The sequence below is a fragment of the Podarcis liolepis genome, assembly GCF_965112155.1.
Source record: "Podarcis liolepis genome assembly, chromosome: 14".
Lineage (NCBI taxonomy): Eukaryota > Metazoa > Chordata > Lepidosauria > Squamata > Lacertidae > Podarcis > Podarcis liolepis.
Genome location: NC_139569.1, coordinates 1,865,664 through 1,886,655, shown reverse-complemented (window position 1 = coordinate 1,886,655; position 20,992 = coordinate 1,865,664). Strand labels below are relative to the sequence as shown.

Below are 20,992 nucleotides of genomic sequence, written 5' to 3'. Positions count from 1 at the left end.
CAGTAGCCAAACCATAGTGGCACCTCCGGATGCTGCACCCCCCCGCAATCCCTACACAGATCTGGCTGGCACAGGGCACAAAACCACAGCTCGCCCCTATACACGAAGCCAAGCCAGAGCACAACCAAGTGCAGTACAGCCATCTTCTCAGAAAAACTCTTCACAAGCTCAAGAGGTCAAGACACGAAAGCTTTAGCAACTAATCCACACCTAATGACCCACCTAAGTGGTACTCAGAATATCACTCAAGAAATCACTCAAGATATCCCTCAAGTAATTAAGGAACAAAAGAAGAAAAGGCACACTAACCTGGGAACTTCCTCTCTGCCCAGAACGTTTGAGGCTATACACCACACCCCCTCAACAGTATTTATAGGAACTCAAACACTGAGACCCTGCTCTGTTCCAGTAACAAGAAGCCGAAAGCACCAGCCTGAAGATGACGAGTGAGACCTCGTCGAAACGTCGCCTAGACACCCCAACTCTTACACGGGAAGACACCCGAAGACACCAAAACCTGCATATATATATTATATATATATATATATATATATATATATATATATATATATATATATATATTATGCAGGTTTTGGTGTCTTCGGGTGTCTTCCCTCTTACACGGGAAGACACCCGAAGACACCAAAACCTGCATTCCTGTACCCGTGAAAATCTACGAAAGCAAATATATATATTATATATATATATATATATAACCTTAGAATTCCTATAACGGGACTGGGAAGGGCAGGAGGGGAAATGGCCCGAGTTCCCCCCTCTGCCAGGGACGGCTTGTCTCCATTGGTTGCTTTGCGCCAACTCGGGCTGTTTGCCCCTCTAGCCCAAGACTGCCCACCCAAGCTGGCAGTGGTGGCTCTCTGGGGATGCCTCAGGCCGCCTTTCGCACCCGCTCCCACTGGTCTCTTTCAGCTGAAGAGGGGCACTCTGTGCTTCCCAAAAAGTCTTCTGCTAAATATTCTGAATTTATTCCGAATATTCTGTCAGGGATTGTGGGGGGTTGGGCTCGATGACCTCTGGAGGTCCCTTCTAACTCTGCTTGGAAGCAGAATAAAGATAAAGGGAGCTACAGTGTACAGGTCATCGTGGCAAGCTAGCTGAGCATTGCCCTTTGCTTCCCTGGCAAAAGGGGGTGGTGTGGGGTGTCACAGGGAGCTCTGGGGTGGGATTAAAAACCCCTTGTGCCCCCCTTTCCCCTTTGTTTCTCTGAGCAAACAGATGTTGGGGGAAGAGGTCAAGGACGAGCCTTTCCCAACGGTTGCCTTCCAGCTGTTTGGAACTACAACTCCCATCAGCCTCAGCAAGCCCTGGTTGGGGCTGGTGGAAGTTGTAGTTCCAAAACAGCTGGCAGGCACCAGATTTGCATTTCCGGTGAGATGCTGGGAGGAAGGGGCAGACTGGTGTTTGTCACCCCAGGCCAGGAATGTTGTGTGAACAGGAAACGGGAACCGCAAGGAGGCCCTGTTGCCTAGCAACCGGCCACAAGGTCTGCAAGCTCCAAGCAGAGGCAGCCTCGACTCTGGGATGGAATTACTGTTGCCGAATAGCAATTCCTCCTTCTCAGCACAATGCAAAGCCTTGTCCTCCTCTCCTTGCAGCCGTGGGAGCAAGATGATTTCCTTCAGGACAGAAAAGGATCCCACAGGAGGAGATGGCCTCTGACTGGATAATAATAATAATAATAATAATAATAATAATAATAATAATAAATTTATTTATACCCCACCCATCTGGATGAGTTTCCCCCAATCGAGTGTTAAAAAGAAAACAGCACTAAATATTAAAAACTTCCCTAAACAGGGCTGCCTTCAGATGTCCTTTAAAGTTAAGATAGCTGCTTATTTCCTTCACATCTGAAGGGAGGGCATTCCACAGGGCGGGCACCACTACTGAGAAGGCCCTCTGTCTGACTAACTGAAACATCCTAATAATAATAATAATAATAATTAAAACACTTCTTTATTGCAAAATAGCATTTTATGCTGTTTTTTGTTACATTAATTAAGTGTTTTACATTTGTTGTTAGCCGCCCTGAGCCCGGTTTTCTGAACCGCGAAGGGCAGGGTATAAATAAACATTTATTATTATTTATTATTACTCCAGAGGAGGCTGATAGCAGCAAAAGGCAGATGTCGGGGAGGGCAGTGATGGCCTGCCTCTTCCTCAGCCTCCTGCAAGCATCATCTGTGGGTGCTGGTCATATTGCACTTTGCTGCCCTGTTATTCTGCCCGCTCTCAGGCCGGGCGATCAGGTTGCTCCATGAGTGGCGCCTGCCAGGAACTTTATCTCATCTCTTATCTTTCCCTGCAGAGCTGGAGCCTCACGATGACCAGGTCCAGAGTTTGGCTTGGAAACCTGATGGCTGTCTGCTGGGCACGTCCTGCAAGGTGCATAATAGACCAGGTGCTGGGGCTCAAGGGGCCGGTGTGTGTGTGTATGTGTGTGAAGCTGCCCTTCAGGTCAGCGGGTGGCGGACAAGTGATCCTCCTCGGGCCCCAGCCACTGCGCCGTGACCCACTTTGCTCCTGCTGCGATGCCAGGCATGTTGCTGCTGCTGTTTCTGACCAAGAAAGGTCTGTGGCCAGAAGGAGCAGCCGGAAGAAATACCGTATTTTCTGCTCTATAGGACACACTTTTTCCCCTCCAAAAATTAAGGGGAAATGTGTGTGCGTCCTATAGAGCGAATGCAGGCTCCTTGGCTTCAGCGATAGCAACGCGAAGCCTCCGAAGCGCAGAGGGAGTGCTCCCGCCGCGCTCCGGAGGCTTCGCGTTGCTTTCGCTGCAGCCTGGAGAGTGAGAGGGGTCGGTGCACACCGACCCTGCTCGCTCTCCAGGCTTCAGGGATAGCCCCCTGAAGCCTTCGGAGCACAGTGCGAGTTCCCGCTGCGTTCCGGAGGCTTCAGGTTCCTTTTGCTGAAGCCGGAAGAGCTGCGCAGCGCCCCTGAAGCCAAGCGGGAGGAGAAATGGAAGGGGCTCCGTTTCTCCTGCCGCTTCGCTGAAGGGGTGCTGAGCAGAGAGGAGGAGAATTATTTTTTCTTGTTCTCCCCCTCTAAAACAAGGTGTGTCCTATGGTCGGGTGCGTCCTATAGAGCGAAAAAATACGGTAGGTGGAGCCAGCAAAAGGGACTCCGCTGCTTCCACAGATCTCTGTGCTGTTCTGCGCCCCCTTTGCTCCTGCCCTATAGAGTGTGGCACAGTGGGAGAGCCCACTCCCTGGGTGACTCTGGGCCAAGTCACCATCCCTCAGCTGAGGCTACCTCACAGGGCTGTTGTGAGGATGACCTGGGGAGGGCTATAAATTTAGTAAATAAACAAGCAGTATCACGCCACTTTAGGCAACCACGGCTCTCCCTGCCCCCCAAGAATCCTGGGAACTGTAGTTTTTTAAAGGAGCTGAGAGTTGTTAGGAAACTCCTGTTTCCCTCACAGAGCTACAGTTCCCAGAGTTGCCTGGGAAGAGGAATTGGTTGTTAAGCCAGCCTGAGAATCATAGCTCTGCGAGGGGAACAGGGGTCTCCTAACAACTCTCAGCACCCTTAAGAGGCTACAGCTCCCAGGATTCTTTGGGGGGAGCCAGAACTGTTTAAGGTGATACCGCTTTAAATGGCCTACACCACAAGCGACCACTGGGTGGCACAACACGCGCACATAATGCGCCTCCCAAGGACTCAACGCTTGGTGCAAAAAGGCGCATTGAAAAGCCTGTGGCTGCAATCTGGCCGCTGGCTTCTTTCAGCTTGGAAACACACTGAAGAGCACCTCCTCAAATGTCTTTATTTCATAAAATCTATGTGGCGCTTGATTGTAAAACAAAACAAACCCAAAGCAGTTTGCAAAGAGATGAAACGATGAAATCGAGAAAAATCCGCAGCCGTACTTTAGAACATACGAAAAGTTAAAAAGACGAAAGCGGATTAAAATTCGCCTCACCTTTCTGAGCATCCAGCATTGCAGGGGGTGGAGCTGTTCTGCGATCTGGGTCGGCTTCCAGACCCTCCTGTTTTTAGCAGGCACCGAAAAGAGTACAGTGAAGGCCTGGGCGTGGTATCAATAGGGAGGGAGTTCCAAAGTGTAGATGCTGCCACATGGAACGACTCGGTTCTTACAAAGGTGGCACCTGTAGTAGACCCATGCCCATTCCACCACCTGGACTAAGGGTGTGGACTAAGGGAATCTTGTAGATAAACTGGTCCCAAGTTGTTAAAGGCTTTATCTACTAATAGTAACGTGCAAGCATTGTGGTATCTGCTAGCATAGAAACCATTGCCTAGGAAGCTCTGCAACCTTTTCCAGGTGTGTTTAGGAATGCCTAACCAGAATCAGTCTTGCAGAAGAGCAAAGGGACCATGTGTAGTTTCACTTAAGGTTCTGGTTTTTCTGGGCTTTTGCCTCTGTAGACCGGCAAGCATCGAGGGCTGGGCACTGAAGCAAACCAGAATTAAGCCAGAGAGTGCGTTTCAGAGCATTCATGCAAGCAGAGATACCTAAGCCAGCTTCAAACCATGGTTTCACATTCTGGTCTGCTGGTAGTCAGCTGACCAGAGTTGATTAGGGTTGCCATATTCCTGACACCTGCAAAATTGGTGAGCTTTTTTAAGGAAACCACCAAAATTGTTAAGCTTTCTTTTTGGAAACAAACCCAAATTGTTCAGCTTTTTGGGAGAAACCTAACCCCAAAATAGTGATTTTAAGCTTTTTGAGCTGTTTCTGCTGCTTTTTCCATCGCGTTGCAATACATCCAGGTTTTCCTTGACATTTTGTCAATTCAACAAACCCCCCCCATGCCAATTTTGCACCCCAAACCAGGTTATGTCAGGAATTTTTCTGACATATGGCAAGTCTATAGCTGATGGCCGTTGTGTGTTTGGACAAACAAACCAGAGTTGAGTTCCACAAACCGTGGCTTAGCAAAGTGTGCGAACCAGGCTACTGTTGATTATACCTTTTATTTGCTTTGGCTGGTACCCACTGTGCCAGGTCGGGGTGCCAGGAGGTCACTGGATCATGGCTAAGTTCTGCCTTCCTCTCCATCCTCTCTTGCAAGGATACTGTGGACACTTAAGCATCATAGTTCTACATATTGTGCCTGACTAAATTGAAAATGGGCTGCTGCGTTTGTGGCGAACTCCCAGTCCCTCATGACCTCCCTTTCTTTCTCTGTCCTCAGGATAAAAAGCTGCGGATCTTTGACCCACGTGCCAAACCTATGGCTTGCCAGGTATCTGGACCTCTTTGGTTTGGGGGCAGGGGGGGTTGGGGAGAGGGCACTGCCAGGGCTGGGTTTTGCAGAGACACCCTGTCTAAAGCGGCTTGTTCTTCCTCCAGAGTAACTTCCTTGGGTGCCAGGACCCCAGGATTCCTGCCCCTCTTAACAGCTCACAGCGTCAACTTCAGAAAGTGCCAGGTGGCTGGTCTGTTATCTGGCGCTGGGCTAGTGAGAACCACAGTGGTAGTGTGGCTAGCCCAGCCTTTGCCAACCAGGCGCCCCCCAAATGTTTTGGACCTCCGCTCCATTGGCATTGAATCATGTGTGGAGACACCCACACTGAGCCCTCAAATGCCCCTTATTGGTTTGACAAAGCTCCGGGAGGGAAGTCCTTGATGCAGCGCAAACTGTGGAACTCACTACACAAATTCATGGACCCTCTCTTTCCATTGGAGAGGCCCTAATTTCACAGGCGTGGGGCCTGGCAAGGCTGGTGCCAGGCCAGCCACGGGAAGGGCTGGTGTTCCCTGTGGCTGCCAGCCTGGGCCAGTTCCTCAGAGTCAAGTGGCAAAAGACTGCCTCTCCTGCCCCATGTCAGCCTCCAGTTGGAGGGGCCGGAGTCCATGTCTGGATGCCCACGTCGAAAACAAAACACATTTTATTGTTTTAGTTCATGTAGGAAAGCAGCGTCTTCGCAAGAGGGGCTTGGCCTGTGCCCTGCCCTGCTGTTCTTCTGCATTCAGCAAACTTTTCCTTTCCAAACAATCTGCTGCCCTTTGTGGCTCTTGGTCATCCTGGAAAGGGGCTGTCTTGGTGCAGACTTTCTCCCCCTCCTGATTTCCCCGTGCGTCTCAACGAGTCCTCCTGGCTTGGCTTGCGCTGGCGGCTGCTGCTGGTGTTTTGCTTCTGTGCCCCCTTCTCCTCTGACCGTGCCAACTGCACCTTGGGGGGCTGCCCCCAAAGCAAGCCATGTCTGCTCCGCTCTGCATCTCTCTTACCTGGCATGGCTCCTGGGAAGATGGAGGAGGAGGAGAAGGAAGAGGAAGAGCTCCCCTTTGCCCACCCCTTCCCCTCTGCGTGGGAGCCAGCTGTGCGCACCTCTCATGCTTCAGATCCAGCTGTGGGATTGTTTTGGGGGAGGGGGGCTCTGGGGGGCGTTCATTCTCCCTCTCCCAACCCCCCACTTCCCTCCCGCAGAGGTCACCTCGGGGGTACCTGGCTCCCACCCTCGGCAGCCAAGTGTCCTTCCCGCTTGGTGGGACGTCCTCAGCCTTCCCTCTTCCCAAGAAGGCCGTGGGAAGCTCTGGAAGGGAGCTGGCCTAGGTTTTGGGAAGGCCTATTTATAGCAGCGTGCGGCCGGCGCTCTCAGGCTCCTGCTCCCCAGCGGAGCAGGGGGGGCGGCCTCAGGGCTTCCGCTTCTCTTCTCACCCTCCCCACCCCCTCCGAATCGCTGCTCCTCCGTCCAGAAATGAGGAAGCTGTGGGGAGGCTGAGCAGGGAGAAAGATGGGGGCCCTAGGCAGATGATCGCTGCAGAAGCTCCCGCTCCCCATTCCTTGGCCCCCTGCGGGGGACAGTGTCAGGGTGCCCCAACAGCAATGCTTGTGCAGCTGCTGGCAGCAAGGATTGGGGCCCTTGTGTTGCATCCCTGCTGGGAAGGCCCCCCTCTGTAGAAACGGGCTGTTGTGGAAGTGGCACCTGTGGGGCTGCAGAGCCCACTGTTGACTTGGGGGGGGGAGCCAGTCCTGGAAGAGCCACAGAGAGCAGCAGGGGCCCAGCCTCTGTTTCTGGGGCCCTCGGGAGCCCAGTGGGGCCCCTGGCCCAGCTGTGGAAGGAGAGAAACTGATCCCTGTTCCTCTGCCCTGTGAGTCTTGCACTTGGCCATCTGGGCTGCCCATGGGGTTCAAGAGGCTGTGGTGTGTGTGTGTGTGTGTGTGTGTGTGTGTGTGTGTGTGTGAGAGAGAGAGAGAGAGAGAGAGAGAGAGAGAGAGTGACGCACACTCTGAGCTGTTACTTGTGGAGGTGGAGGAATCTGTGTCTGGAAGGAGGCGGAGGAAGTGAGCAAAAGTCTGGGAAGGAGATTCTGGCACAGCGTCCTGCTTATAGGGCAGCTTTTGAAGTTCTCCGGGAGGCTGTGACCCAGAGCTGCCGGCTGCGGCTTTGGGGTGTTTGTGTGCGCAAGGCAATTGTTTCCCCCTCTTGCCAGTGCTGATGTGGCTGAATGCTCCCTCCCTAGACTTTGCCGCCTCACTTTCTGCAGCTGCCTTTGAACGGCTGCACCCTCTTCCTTCTCTTCCAGCTCTTGGGCAGTTTCCTTGGAAATCTGAAGGGGGCTGGGGGGGGGGCGTTATTTGGCCTCAGGCGCCAGGGCTTCCGGCTGCTGAGATGTGTGAATTGGGCTTTGCAGTGACTTCGCTCTCCCTGGTGCAACCCAGACATTTGCTGAACCATGACTCCCAGTAACCCTGTCAACTCGCCGTGTTGAGGGGAACTGGCCGGATGGAGCCCCACAACACCTGGAGGTCTCGTGCCAAGGCCAGTTCCACTCTATGGCCTGGTCTGGATATGAATCTGGGCACCTAGAAGGGACTGAACATGCAACATGTGCCAACTCCCCGGTCTTGGTTTCCCGCATGCTCAGCGTTCTTGCTGGGTTATGGTTTCCTGGGCCTGCAAAGGAACGAGTTGGGGGCCCAAGTAGACCCCCAGGCCTCCCTTGTGTGACCCTCCATGGGCAGAGTCTTTTATATAGGGTTGGTGGTTTTTTTTAATTACATGATCAGGAGACCGCACGGTCACCCTGACTGTATTCATTCCAGCCCAATGGCACAATTCTATAAATTACAATACAATGGAACCTCGGTTTTCGAGCATCTTGGAAGCTGAACAATTCGGAACCCGAATGCCGAAAACCCGGAAGGGAATATTTCCGTTTTTGAATGTGCCTCAGAAGTTGAACGGCTTTTGAGGTGCATTTATCCATTTTCTCCATTTAAATTGCCGGCCACCCATTGCGCCTCAGTTGCTGAATGTTTCGGAAGTTGAAGGGTCTTCTGGAACAGATTACTTTTGACCACCGATGTTCTGCTGTACAAGAACCAGTAGAAATGTTAAGAACCATCCATGATACCAAAGTTCTCTGGCTGATGAGGAGGGTTCTTGGAGGTGTTGCAACAAAGGACATGTGAAAATAGAAAGTTTGAAACCCAATCTCATCAGAGAGTTCTTTCCATTTGTTGGGTGAAATAAATAAGGCCACAGAAGCCATTGGTTAAAAGTGGCCTCCTTAAGGTATGCTATTAAATCCACCTTCTTCCCTGTTATTCTTAATGCCAGCAAACATCACCTGAATTCCTTCCTGGGTTATACTTCTTGGGGTTTTCCAAGCAAGCCATCAGTGTATCTTCTGGCTAGGCTATACCTTTGCTTTTGTGGGCTTCTGTGTAAGAGAAACCTTCGGCTTGACCAGCCTTTCATCCAAGAAGACCGTGCAGATTAAGGCCAGCCTTGTGCTTGCCTCCCTTTTCAACTGTGGGGCAATGAGATTGAGATTCCTGCATTGCAGGGGGTTGGACTAGATTGCCCCTGGGGGTCCCTTCCAACTCTACAATGCTGTGATCTTCTTGCCCTTCTCGATGTCTCCCATTGCCACTGCAAGCAAAGTAGAGGTAGGCTCAGAGTTCCGCAGACTGATGCTTCTTTGTCTTCCGAACCGCCGGGCTCTTGACCTGAGCTTTAAAAGCGGAGCTTGGCTAAATGTCAGTGTGCCCCCCCCCACCGCGGTCCCCATCAATGCCCCTTGCCCAAATGACCAGAATGTACATTTCAGAAAGCAGGAAGGGAAGGGTGGGGGAGAGTGAGTTTGGGGGGAGGGGTCCCTCCAGTGCCTGCCCTGCTCTCAAGGGGGGTGGGAGGGGGCCAGCAGCAGGCCGGTTTATGGGGGCTGAAAGTCAGTGATGGCAGGAGATGAGAGGGAGGGAGGGACTCCTCACTACATGTTTGAATTAGGCCAGCTGTTTTACTCCTGGGAGGAGTAAAATGTTAAAAAGGAATTCAACTTGCCACCTAAGAAATTGCAAACTGCCAAGTTCAAAAAAAGACCATTTCCTTGCTATCGTATCAGCTGCTGTTTTTTTTTTTTTAAAAATATACATGTTTATTAGTTTTTAACATATTAATTATCATTCATACAACAAAACTTCTCATCTTATACAATAATTTTTGGACTTCCGTCAACACCTCTGATGATTTTCCATTCTTATCACTTATTATGCATTTCTTAATTTCATATTACCTTTAATTGTCCTTAACTAATAATTCTTTTCGTGGTCTTGTAATATTTCAAATAATTCACCTTACAAAACTTCTTGCAAACCTACTACCGTAATCTGTTCATCACAATTACTTTTCAAATAATCCGTAAATTTACTCCAGTCTTCTGAGAATCTCTGGTCCCGCAGGTTTCGAATTCTTCCTGTTAGTTTATCTAATTCTGCACAGTCCATCAGTTTCATCCTCCATTCTTCTTTCATCGGTAATTCTTCTTGCTTCCAATTTTGTGCCATGGGTCAGCTGCTGTTTTATGGCGTCTGGGGGGTCTCTTAGGAGAAGCCTTTTTTTAATGTCTGTGCTGATCTCCGACTCGAAGTCTCGCTGCAGAACCGATGAATGAAAAGTGGCCAAACCTGCCCAAAGGAAGGCGTCTCTTCTGCCCCGCCCCACCCCACAGAATAACTTCTGCCCTCTGGACTGGGGTGCATTGATTGCAGCAGGACTGCAAAAAAAATGCCCTCTGAGGCCAAGGGCTGATTTGGGGGGGGTGTCTTTCCCTCCAACCTGAACATGGGGCTGGGAGCAGTGGGACGTGAGCCTCTGGAGCTGGAGATGGGGGCGGGGTGGGGTGTCCCCCTTGCTCCCGAGGTCATTTAAAGCAGTTAAAGGTAAAGGGACCCCTGGCCATTAGGTCCAGTTGTGGCTGACTCTGGGGTTGCGGCGCTCATCTCGCTTTATTGGCAGAGGGAGCCAGCGTACAGCTTCCGGGTCATGTGGCCAGCATGACTAAGCCACTTCTGGCGAACCAGAGCAGCGCACGGAAACACCGTTTACCTTCCTGCCGGAGCGGTACCTATTTATCTACTTGCACTGGCGTGCTTTCGAACTGCTAGGTTGGCAGGAACAGGGGTCGAGCAACGGGAGCTCACCCCATCACAGGGATTCGAATCGCCGACCACCTGATGGGCAAGTCCTAGGCTCTGTGGTTTAACCCACAGCGCCATAAAACCACAAAGAACAAAACCAGCAACATGACCAACACTTTGGAGGTTTTTAAACAGAGGTTGTCAGGGATTCCTGCCTAGCAGCGGGTTGGTCTTGGGGTTCCCTTCCAACCTTGTGATTCTGAGATTGGATTCCATGATGTTTTCACCCTTTGGGGTCTCTTTGCCCCACTTCCCCTCCTTAGCTTAGCCACAGCGGTTCTCCACCTGTGGGTCCCCAGATGTTGTTGGACTACAACTCCCATCATCCCTGAGCTCTGGCCTTGCTAGCTAGGGGTGATGGGAGTTGTAGTTCAACAACATCTGGGGACCCACAGGTTGAGAAAGGCTGGCTTAGAGGGACCCTGCGTCACCCCCTCTCAGCTGTTCTCCTGTTTTTAAGCCCGGGGGCTCCTCTCGTTCGTTTCTCCTCTGCGCTCAGACACAGGCCCAAGGGACCCGTGCCAAACCTGCAGCTGAGAGAGAGGGAGACAGGGCAGAGACAGCGGGTGGGAGTCAGTTTTCCAGGCGAGGCACCTGCGAAATGGGCGGCTTCTTCTCCCAGCCCGGCTCTTGATGCCCTTTCGCCCTCCTTCCTTGCAGAGCGTCCTGGCACACGCGAACGGCAAGGACTCACGTCTGATCTGGGTGGACGCCGAAGGCTGCCTCCTCTCCATCGGATTCAACCAGGTACCTGCCTCCATCCCCTTTATAATAGAGCCAAAGAGTTGGAAGGGGTCCCAGTGGTCATCTAGTCCAACCCCTTGCAGTGAAGGAATCTTTGGCCCAAGGTGGGGCTCAAACCCGCGACCCTGAGATTTCGGTGCGTCTCAGGGTGCCTTTGAGCCTCCTTAATTGATCGGCAATGCACTGGCAACCCAGAATAGTTGATATTTTAATGTATTTTTTAATCTTCCTTGGAAGCTGCCCAGAGTGGCTGGGGAAACAAATAATGAATTATTATTATTATTATTATTATTATTATTATTATTATTATTATTAAACACACAACAGAGCTCTTTTGATAGTTTGATTTTGATTGAATTCCCCCCCCCCCCCAATATTTTTCATAGCTGATTTCCCTTTATTTTTCCATGGGTAATTTTCGGGTTTGTGTTTCTAGGCTTAGCTTTCCATCATTCCCCCACTTGAGTTTTAATATTTTGTTGGAAGCCTCCCAGAGTGGCTGGGGAAACCCAGCCAGATGGGTGGGGTATAAATAATTTATTATATTATTTATTTATTTATTTATTTGACCTCTCCCACCTTTAGGAAATCACAAAGAGGAAAATTAGTGCTGGCTAATGAGCTGAGGAGGGAGCAAAGACTCTGCTTTGTGGGCTTGGAGCAGACAGGAACCGAGATGCGTGCTCTACCTGGCGGTTCTGGCGCAGAGCTGACACACAGGGCCTGAGGACTAGCCTCTTGGTCAGCACAGCCAATTGAAATGAAGCCAAAGGCCAATCTCCCCAAATTTGGTACCCTCCAGATGTTTCGGTCTACAGGGCAGCGCTGGCCGGGCGTTGTGGGCCAGAAGATCTGGAGGAAGCCAACCCCTGGGGGGAGGAGCTGCCTCTTTCTTGTTAGCTTTCATAGAACTGTAAAGGGACCCGAGGGTCATCCAGCCTGACCCCCGGCAATGCAGGAATCGCCACTTAGCAAGGAGCCAAGTGGGGAGTTTTCGGTTGCCAGAGACCAGCATCCTGCCTGTTTTCCAGGTGCGGGAGCGCGAAGTCAGGCTTTGGGACACGCGGAGATTCGACAACTCTCTGGCCTCCATCACCCTAGATGCATCTCCCAGGTAAGACCAGTGAGATGGAGGGGGCAGGCGGGGGGCTGGGAACGGGCGTGACTTTTGGGGTGCTGTTTGGCTGGAGTTGCCACTATGGGGGTGAGGGGGGTTGTTGTTTAGCCTTGGAGGCAGAACAGGGGTGCGCTTAAGCCAGTGCTAACTCTAAGTGTCAATATGACCCCTCCAGGGAGGAAGTGGCAGTGCAAATACCGTATTTTTCGCTCTATAAGACGCACCTGACCATAAGACGCACCTAGTTTTAGAGGAAGAGAACAAGGAAAAACATGTTCTCTCCCTCTCTGCGCAGCGGCTCTCCAGAGAAGAGAAGCCAGGAGAGCAAGAGGGATCGATCCCTCTTGCTCTCCTGGCTTCAGCGAAAGCTGCGCAGCCTGCATTCGCTCCATAAGACGCATACACCTTTCCCCTTACTTTTTAGGAGGGGGAAAGTGCGTCTTATAGAGCGAAAAATACAGTAAATGCTCATCAGATTTCCAATAGTTGGTGCCCCTCAATCACGTCCACCCATTTTGTTGAACTCATCAAACTAAATTGTCTCAACTGGATTTGGAATAAACGTGCAATCGGCTGTTCCTGTTCTGAATTTGATTGTGCTGCTATCTTCCTTTGTGGGTTGTGCAAACTGCCGTTCTGAATAAGGCTTTTTACGGGGCAGAGGAGCCAAGGGGGCGGTGGCCCAAAAGAATTTGGGAACCTCTGGCTTTAACCCGTCAGAGCATTCTAGGCTTTGAACCCAACAACCCACGGGACTCTTTGAGGTTGCTTTGTCCCTGCATGTTGGGCGAATGCATCTGTTGGCGGCCTTTTCCTGGGATAGAAGGGGGCCAACCCTGCGGGTCTCTCCAGTTTCAGCACTTGCCACTGACCCCAGGCCAGGCCAGGCATGTTGCCTCTGGATATGAAATGCATGAGGCTGGCTACTCCAGAGAAGGGCCTTTCCAGTGTTGGCACCCCCAGGGATGTCTGCCTAGCACCTGCCCAATGACCTCTTTTAGGTGCCGGATGAAGGCATTTTTCGGCAGAATTCCCCCCCACTGCTTTTTGCGTTTGTTGTACTGACGCCCTCCTCTGCTTGTGGGTTTTATTCTGTGCAAGAGTTTAGTTTCCTAGAGTATTTTATGGCTTTCGATCTTTTACTTGCGAACCACCCACAGGACTTTTGCCATTAGGTGGTATATAAATATTGGGAAAGAACGAACAAACAAACGAATGAATGAATGAGCGCTGTCTGCGCACGATGCCCGGCAGGAAATCAGGAGGTGGGGTGTCTCCCCCTCCCCACTTTGAATAACGCTCCGGCCTTCTGCAATCTTTCCACGCGTCTCTGGGGTGGCTGGTCGCCTGCGGAGAGTCAGAATCGCCTCCACCCTCTTTTCTCCCACTCTCTCTGGGCAAATGAGTCAGTCCGTGTGGACTTGCAGCTTCTTGGGGGTGCTGCAGGAGGCCTCCTTTGGCGAGAGAGGCAGAGAGAGCCCCTCTCCGCACAGACCCCCCCTTCCTGGCTGCAGCAGGGCCTGCGAGGCTCCTGCCAAGGTGGGCGGCTGCTGCTCCTTTCTTCCTCCTCGCAAGCAGCCCTGAGCGAGGGAGTAAATTGATTCCAGGCGGCTGGCTTGTTTTGGCTGGGGGACTCTATCTCCACCACCACCGCGGGGGGAGGAATGTGGTTGGCGGCTGCTGTGAGCCTCTCTTATCGGCCTGCCTTGCTGCGTCGGGGTTAGAAGGTGACCCCCGTGTATCATTGGGACCCAGCCTGATAAGGAGGGGAGCGGGAGAGGAGATGAGGGACTTGGGGGGGGGGCGACGAGGAGCCCTGTTGCTCCTGCGCTGCTTTCCGCCTCCTCTGCGCAAGGGGGGGGGGGGCTTTTCCTGAGCAAGCAACACGATCCAGCAGGCGTATTGTTCCGCGTCCAGATTCCATTCCTTCAAGCTCTTGGAAACGAGAAGAGTCGATTAGAGGGCTTTGGGCTGCTTGGTTGGACTTGTGATATGCAAAATTTGGATCAACACACACACACACACACACACACACACACACTCTTTCTGTTGGAAAGGGAAAGTGATCAGCAGTGAGCCCCTAAGGGGGGGGGGGACCAATTTGCCCTGTTTCTGGGCAACCACAGACCCTGGGTTAGCTGCTGCTACTGTTCCTGCAGTCAGGGGCATAGGAAGGGCAGTGTGGGGGGGGTGGGTTGCCCCAGGTGTCGCCCTCGAGGGGGTGACAAAATGCCACACCGTGGGGGGCGGCACTTATCGCGGGTCATGGCCTGCAGCGTGCCTGAGTCTCCACCCCCATCGTTCTGCCAGGATGCTGAGGTCCAGCTCCGAGGGCCTTCTGGTGGTTCCTCCCTGTGAGAAGCCAAGTTACAGGGAACCAGGCAGAGGGCCTTCTCGGTGGTGGCACCCACCTTGTGGAACGCCCTCCCACCAGATGTCAAGGCAATAAACAACTACCTAACAGTTAGAAGACATCTGAAGGCAGCCCTGTTCAGGGAAGTTTTTAATGTGTGACACTTTAATTTATTTTTAATTTTTGTTGGAAGCCACCCAGAGTGGCTGGGGAAACCCAGCCAGATGGGCGGGGTACAAATAATAAATTGTTGTTGTTGTTGTTAGTCTCTCCTGAGAGTGATGTGGTGGCTCAGGGCTCAGCGCCGCCCAAAACACCAGCGTGGGGCTTGTGTCCACCAGGCAGACTCTGTGGGCCTTTCGCTGCGCCGCCCCCCTGGTCGGCTCACCCCATACCCGCCGCACCAGGTGCCAGAGCAGCTAGCTATGCCCCCGCTTGCAGTGCTGGAAGGTGGGCTGAGCTCTGCTGTCTCCCTGGGCAAATTACTGGGGTGCCCCCTCCCTCCCAACCTGGAGCTCCTTGTGCCCAAAAAGGGCCTCCTTTGCCCTCCTCCTGCTGTGCTGGGGGGGCCGGAAGAAAAGAAAGTAAGAGGTGACATGATGGAATTATGTCATGAATTATTCGTGAAATGGAGAAAGCAGGTGGAGAACGATTTTTCTCCTAACTCTGGAAGTCGTGGATATTCGAAGAAGCTGAATGTGGGAAGATTCAGGGCAGGCGAAGGAAAGTCCTTTGTCACACAGGGCAGGATTAAACTGTGGAACTCCCTTCCACCTGGCGCTGGGCTAGTGAGAGCCACGGTGGCAGTGTGGCTAGCCCAGCCTTTGCCAACCAGGTGCCCTCTAAATGTTTAGGTCCCCAGCTCCGTCAGCATCGTATCATGTGTGGAAGCACCCACACCGAGCCCTCAAATGCCCCTTATTGCTTTGACAAAGCTCCGGGAGGGAAGTCCTTGATGCAGCGCAGAGTTAAACTGTGGAACTCAAACACGCCCCCCCCAGGAGGCAAGGGTGTCCACCAACCTGGATGGTTTTAGAACAGGCACAAGTCAAACTCAGCCCTCTAGCTGTTTTGGAACTACAACTCCCATCATCCCTAGCTAACAGGACCATTGGTCAGGGATGATGGGAGTTGTAGTCCCAAAACATCTGGAGGGCCGAGTTTGCCTGGGCCTGTTGTAGAAGATGATTAGACCAATTCATGGAGGAGGAGGAGGAGGAGGAGGAGGAGAAGGCTATCGATGGCTCAGCTCTGCTTCCAACTGTCGGAGGTGTTAACGGAAAAATCTGAGGGCTCCCTTGGACAAAAACAAAGACACCAACCAGGATAACTTGGAGCAAAACAGCAGCCTGTAGGCTTGGCCTTTATTGAACTGTTGCAACAGGGTGCTCCCCTCACTTGCAGGAGAGAAGAAGGACCCAGGAAAAATGGTGTGCAAGGTCTTATAAAGACTTTTGAAATTCCCATCCTGTAGATCAAGCCCACCCCCAGAGACATCATGCATACATCACAGAAAGGAGGGGTTGAGGGAGGAGTTGTGGAGGTAACCTGAATATCTTGTCACCTGGCTGGTTTCCCCTTCCGCATGAGTACTTTCCAGGTGACAAAGGGGAGTTTGCAGTTTCCTGCCCCCAGAGGGAAGAGCTGATTATTGTCCTTTGTTCCAGACCATGCTGAATCCACTCCTATATGCAAGTTCTTTTGTGACCTTGATGGTCTTCTGTCTAGGACCATCAGGGTTGGCATAGGAACTGGGCAGGGCTCCTGTGGATGTGCTGGAATGCGCAAGGGACTATGACTGCCCTGTATCAAACCTTCCTCATTTTGTAGTCCTTCCTTCATGGAGTAAAATAAAAGTGGAACAGTGCAAATCCGATGTATGGTTGTTTTTCTATGAATTTATAACAGAAGCGTAGTGTATGTTGTGTGTGTGTGAAGTTTGTACAAACTGAATGATTGGGGGGGGGGTTTCCTGCTGCAGAGGCACCAGTGCTTCTGAATCCCAGTTGCTGGAAACTGCAGGAGCGGAGAAGAGGGATCTTGTCCTGGGATCCTGCTTGCAGCATCTGGTTAGCGCCTGTGAGAACAGGATGACAGACCAGATGGGCCCTGGGACTGATCCAGTAGGGTCTTACTAGGTTCTTACATGAGGCTTGGGGATGTCTGCAGAATGGTTGCCCTGGCTCTGAAGACAAATGCCCCCCCCTCTCTCTCCTGCCTCTTTCTCTCTCTGCTGCCTCTTTCTCTCTCTGCCTCGCCCCCCCCCTTGTTGCCAAGCTCTGTTCCAAAGCCCCCTCCCATCCTCCGTCTTGCCAAGCACATCGCATGAATGGCCCTTGAGTCCTCTGGGGGCTGTTTGCAGAGCAAACTGTGGGGCTGAAAGCCTTTCATTCTGTGCTTCCGTGCTCCGCGGCTGCTGGGGGTCAGCGAAACTGCTGAAGCAGCTGGTGTGGTGCAGGAGTGCGCAGGGCCCCGTCCCTCCATGCTCATCGGCCCGTGTGGGGCAGCAGCAAAGGGTCCTGGCCTGTGTGGTGACCGGGCCCTGGCTGAGGGGTCCCAGTGCAGACGTGCTTTGTCCTCCAGACAGACAGGAGCCTCTCTCAGGGCTGGGGGAGGCAGAGTACAGGGGGCAGTCCTGGGCTGCATCACTGCTTCCGGGCAAGGGCGGGGGTCCGCTCTGGAAGCCTCCGCAAGCTTTCCTCCTGATCTCATCTGAGATGGATTTTGAAAGCCTGATGGGCAAGCAGAGAGCAGAGAGCAGAGAGCCCTGCCTCGTGGACCGAAGCAAATAGGGAGCCAGTTTCCCTTCCTTTTGGTTAATTAGTAGCAGATGCTGGGGGAGGGGGGCTGGCTGTGGTTGCAAGAGGGGCCAAGGGCAGGTGGGGAGGCTGCTCATGAAGGGGCACGTGTGTGTGTGTGTGTGTGTGTTGCAGCAGCCCACAGCTGGTGCAAATGGCCAAGTTGTGCAAGAAGGGCTGAGCCATTCGCTTTGGGGAGCGTCCTTCCCCAGCAGTGCTTTGCTGGCCCCCTTCCTCCTGGCACGCCCTGGACTCAACCGTGCTCTGGGGGTGCCTCAGCACACGGAGGGGACTGTTTGCAAGGAATAGGTTGGAGCAGGGGTTGAGAGGAAGGAGGGCTGTGATAGGAATTTTGAGGTCTTAGATATATGTTAAATGTTCATAAATGTACCAAGCAAGCACGTACAGTGGTAACTTGGGTTACATACACTTCAGGTTACAGACTCCGCTAACCCAGAAATAGTGCTTCAGGTTAAGAACTTTGCTTCAGGATGAGAACAGAAATCATGCTCTGGCGGCGTGGCAGCAGCGGGAGGCCCCATTAGCTAAAGTGGTGCTTCAGGTTAAGAACAGTTTCAGGTTAAGTACGGACCTCTGGAACGAATTAAGTACTTAACCCAAGGTACCACTGTACATAGATCAGCACAGGAAGACCGACCTGAAACCATTTTTGATTCCCAAACTGACCTCAATTACTTCTCTGCAACATCAGAGTGGGAAACCTCCCCATTGTCTCTTTCCTCACAAATCCTGTCTTAAGGGCACATTTAAGATATGAATAGGGTGTGAGCCTGACTTGGCTCAGGAACTAAGTATTTATCATTATGAAAAACTGGCCAGGCTCCTCAGGCAATCCAGCCAAGTGACCATTAAACAGGTAACCTGGCAGACAGGAGGTAAACAAAGCACTCAGATTTCTGCTGTAGACCGTCCTTTGTGTGATGTACGTATGATGTTTCTGGGGGGTGGTGGTCTTGAGCTACACCCCTTCTGTGATGTATGTATGATGTTTCTGGGGGTGGTCTTGATCTACAGGGTGGCAATTTCAAAAGTCTATATAAGAGCTTTCACACCATTGTTCTGGGTTCCTCCTCTCTCCTGTGTGTGAGGGGAGTACCCTGTTGCAACAGATCAATAAAGATCAGGCTTACTAGCTGCTTTGCTTCTCAATATTTTCTGGATGGCCTCTGTTGTTTTCTCTACCAATAGGGAACCTATGTAAGGACTATATATGGGCTCTTGGATACCCCATAAGGGAAAGAGGGCAGATTTTGGTTTACAACAGGGCACAGCACTGGTCTGGCCTTGACTCTTCCTAGAGTTGGAAGGGACCCCAACCCCTGGAAATGCAGGAATGGCAACCAGAGAATCCCTGTCGGGTGGCTCCCCACCCTCTGTTGAAAAGCCTCCTGGTCTCATCTGAAATGGCACGAGGGAGAGACCATCATCTGTGGAAGTCCAGTCCGCTGTCCAACAGCTCTTTCCATCAGAAAGTTTTTTCTTTTTTTCTTCTTTTTTTTAGATTTGGTAATGTTTATTTTAGTTGGATGAATATTAAGCGAGGAAAGATTTACATGAGATTTCTCCACACCCAGATTTTCTCAGTAGACCCCTACCTGAACAAAATAATTTAAAACTTAAAAGAAAACATTTTTTCTGAAGTGCATTGCAGCAGCAGCTATTTCTTTTCCCACTCTTCTCTTTCAAATATGGCTCAAGATAATGTTTGTCCTCTTGATATTTTACCCACTGTTCTTTCGGAAGTATTTGTTGCCTCATGGACAAGTCCAACGCTCTCTTGATGCGAAATAATCTCTCATTACGTGCATCTTCAGGAAGTCTCCTTATCGCTTCTTTCACATCTTCATTTTCATACATTGTATTGTCTCACATAAGTCCCAGTGCCCTCGCCGCCATCTTGACAACCTCTGAGGAAACACACCCCGGTGTGTTCGGGAAAAGCCAGCATTCCCCCTTTCAGATCACGTGCTCGCAACCCGCCTACAAACCCACCGCGCTCCCTGTGCTGTCACATGATCACCAGAAAGTTATTTCTGATGTTTAGTCAGAACCTCCTTTCCATCGGTTTGGGGTCCTCACCCCTGGAGCAGAGGGAAAACAAGCTCGCTCCATTCTCCATGTGACAACCCTTTCGGGATGTGAAGGTGGCTCCCCTCTCTTTTCTCCATCTCCTCTTCTCCAGGCTGAACAAACCCAACTTTCTCCGTTGTTCCTCACAAGGCTGGGCTCCCAGACCCTGGACCATCTCGGTCTCCTTCCTCAGCCCACCCTCCATCTTGCCAATGTGCAGAGTGCTGTGCTGCGTTCCTCAGGGAGAGGGGATGGCAGGAGCAGGGGGGCAGTGTGGTGGGTCTTGCTGGAAATGGCCCCCACCACACTGGCAGTGGGGAAGGGCCTTGGTAATAGCCAGAAGGGAACAGCCACATTTATAAACTTCCAGTGAAGGGGCTTGGAGACTTTGGGCTCACCTGGAAATCTAAAATTTCTGGGGGGTTTCCAGTGTGTGCAGGGATGGGAATTTTGTGGGTGGGGGAATTAAAACACTTCATTCCGAATATTTACTTCCCGCCTTTGTGTTTTTATAGAGCCAGGCTGGCTATCGCAAACACAGCTGCAATCCAGACAGACTTCTCTTAGCAACGCTGCCTTGGCTGCCTCTAGCCTTATTACAGCAGCCTGAGTCCCCTTGGCCAGTATTGTTCTGAACCATTGCTTTTAAAACTATTCCGCTCGTTCTTAAAAACAAGAGGCTTCCTCATTTCTTTTCAAACTGCATCGCTTTCCCCCACTCTCAATTCCATTTTTTTTTTTTGTAGTTTACCACCAGCCCAAACAAAAAATAAATAACCATGATGTTGGTGTCCTATTTGAGGTCTCCGTGGGGAAGAAAACCCTCTTTGATGGGAGAGTGTGTGGAGGTTCATATCTCCATGGCTCCCGCCTGCCGATGCAAAGAAAATGGAGAAAACCAGTGCATCGGGGGGATAGATTACAACTGGTCCCTGTCCTGTATTTGAAGGAGGGACTCAGAGAGGAGTTTTGCCCAGGCCTACCTAGAGATGAGAGAGATTCTCCATGAGACCCCACAGCCCTTCCCTGAGTCCTTCCGGAGCTGTCATACTACAACTCCCACCAGGCTGTTATTTGGGGCTGGTGGGACTTGCTGTCCAAAATGCCTGAGGAGCCAGCTTGGGTTGGGGAAAGGTGCCTGGCTGTCTTCCACGTGGGCCAGCCAGCTGCCTCCTTGGTGCCCACAAGTGGGGCCCTCGCTGGGTCTCATCCGGTGCTCTGAATGCAGAGATCCCCATTTCCGGCTGCCGTACCCCCTGGGCATCCTCTGGCACCTTGTCCTCCTTGAATTGGCCTCGCCCTTGAGGGGCCTCCTGCAATTAACGGGCATCAGCGCGGCATCAGGTAGCGGCTTTGGCAGCTAAGTGCTTCCAGCTGGTTGGCAGCTGCTTCTTAGCCAAGCAGTGGGGAGGTCAGGCCCACCCCACTGAGCCCCGGGCAGCTCAGGAAGCGGCACCAATGCTTCCAG

General features: G+C 51.9%; 1 protein-coding gene across 1 annotated transcript in view; it reads left to right on the top strand.

Moving 5' to 3' along the window:
• LOC310693055 (coronin-7-like) overlaps positions 1 to 20,992 on the top strand; it is a 118,487-nt gene that overhangs the window by 19,460 nt on the left and 78,035 nt on the right. The window contains exons 7-10 of the mRNA XM_083474699.1: positions 2,330 to 2,406; positions 5,187 to 5,237; positions 11,082 to 11,168; positions 12,197 to 12,279. Coding sequence (XP_083330825.1) covers positions 2,330 to 2,406; positions 5,187 to 5,237; positions 11,082 to 11,168; positions 12,197 to 12,279 — 298 coding nt within the window. The remainder of the gene's footprint in view (positions 1 to 2,329; positions 2,407 to 5,186; positions 5,238 to 11,081; positions 11,169 to 12,196; positions 12,280 to 20,992) is intronic.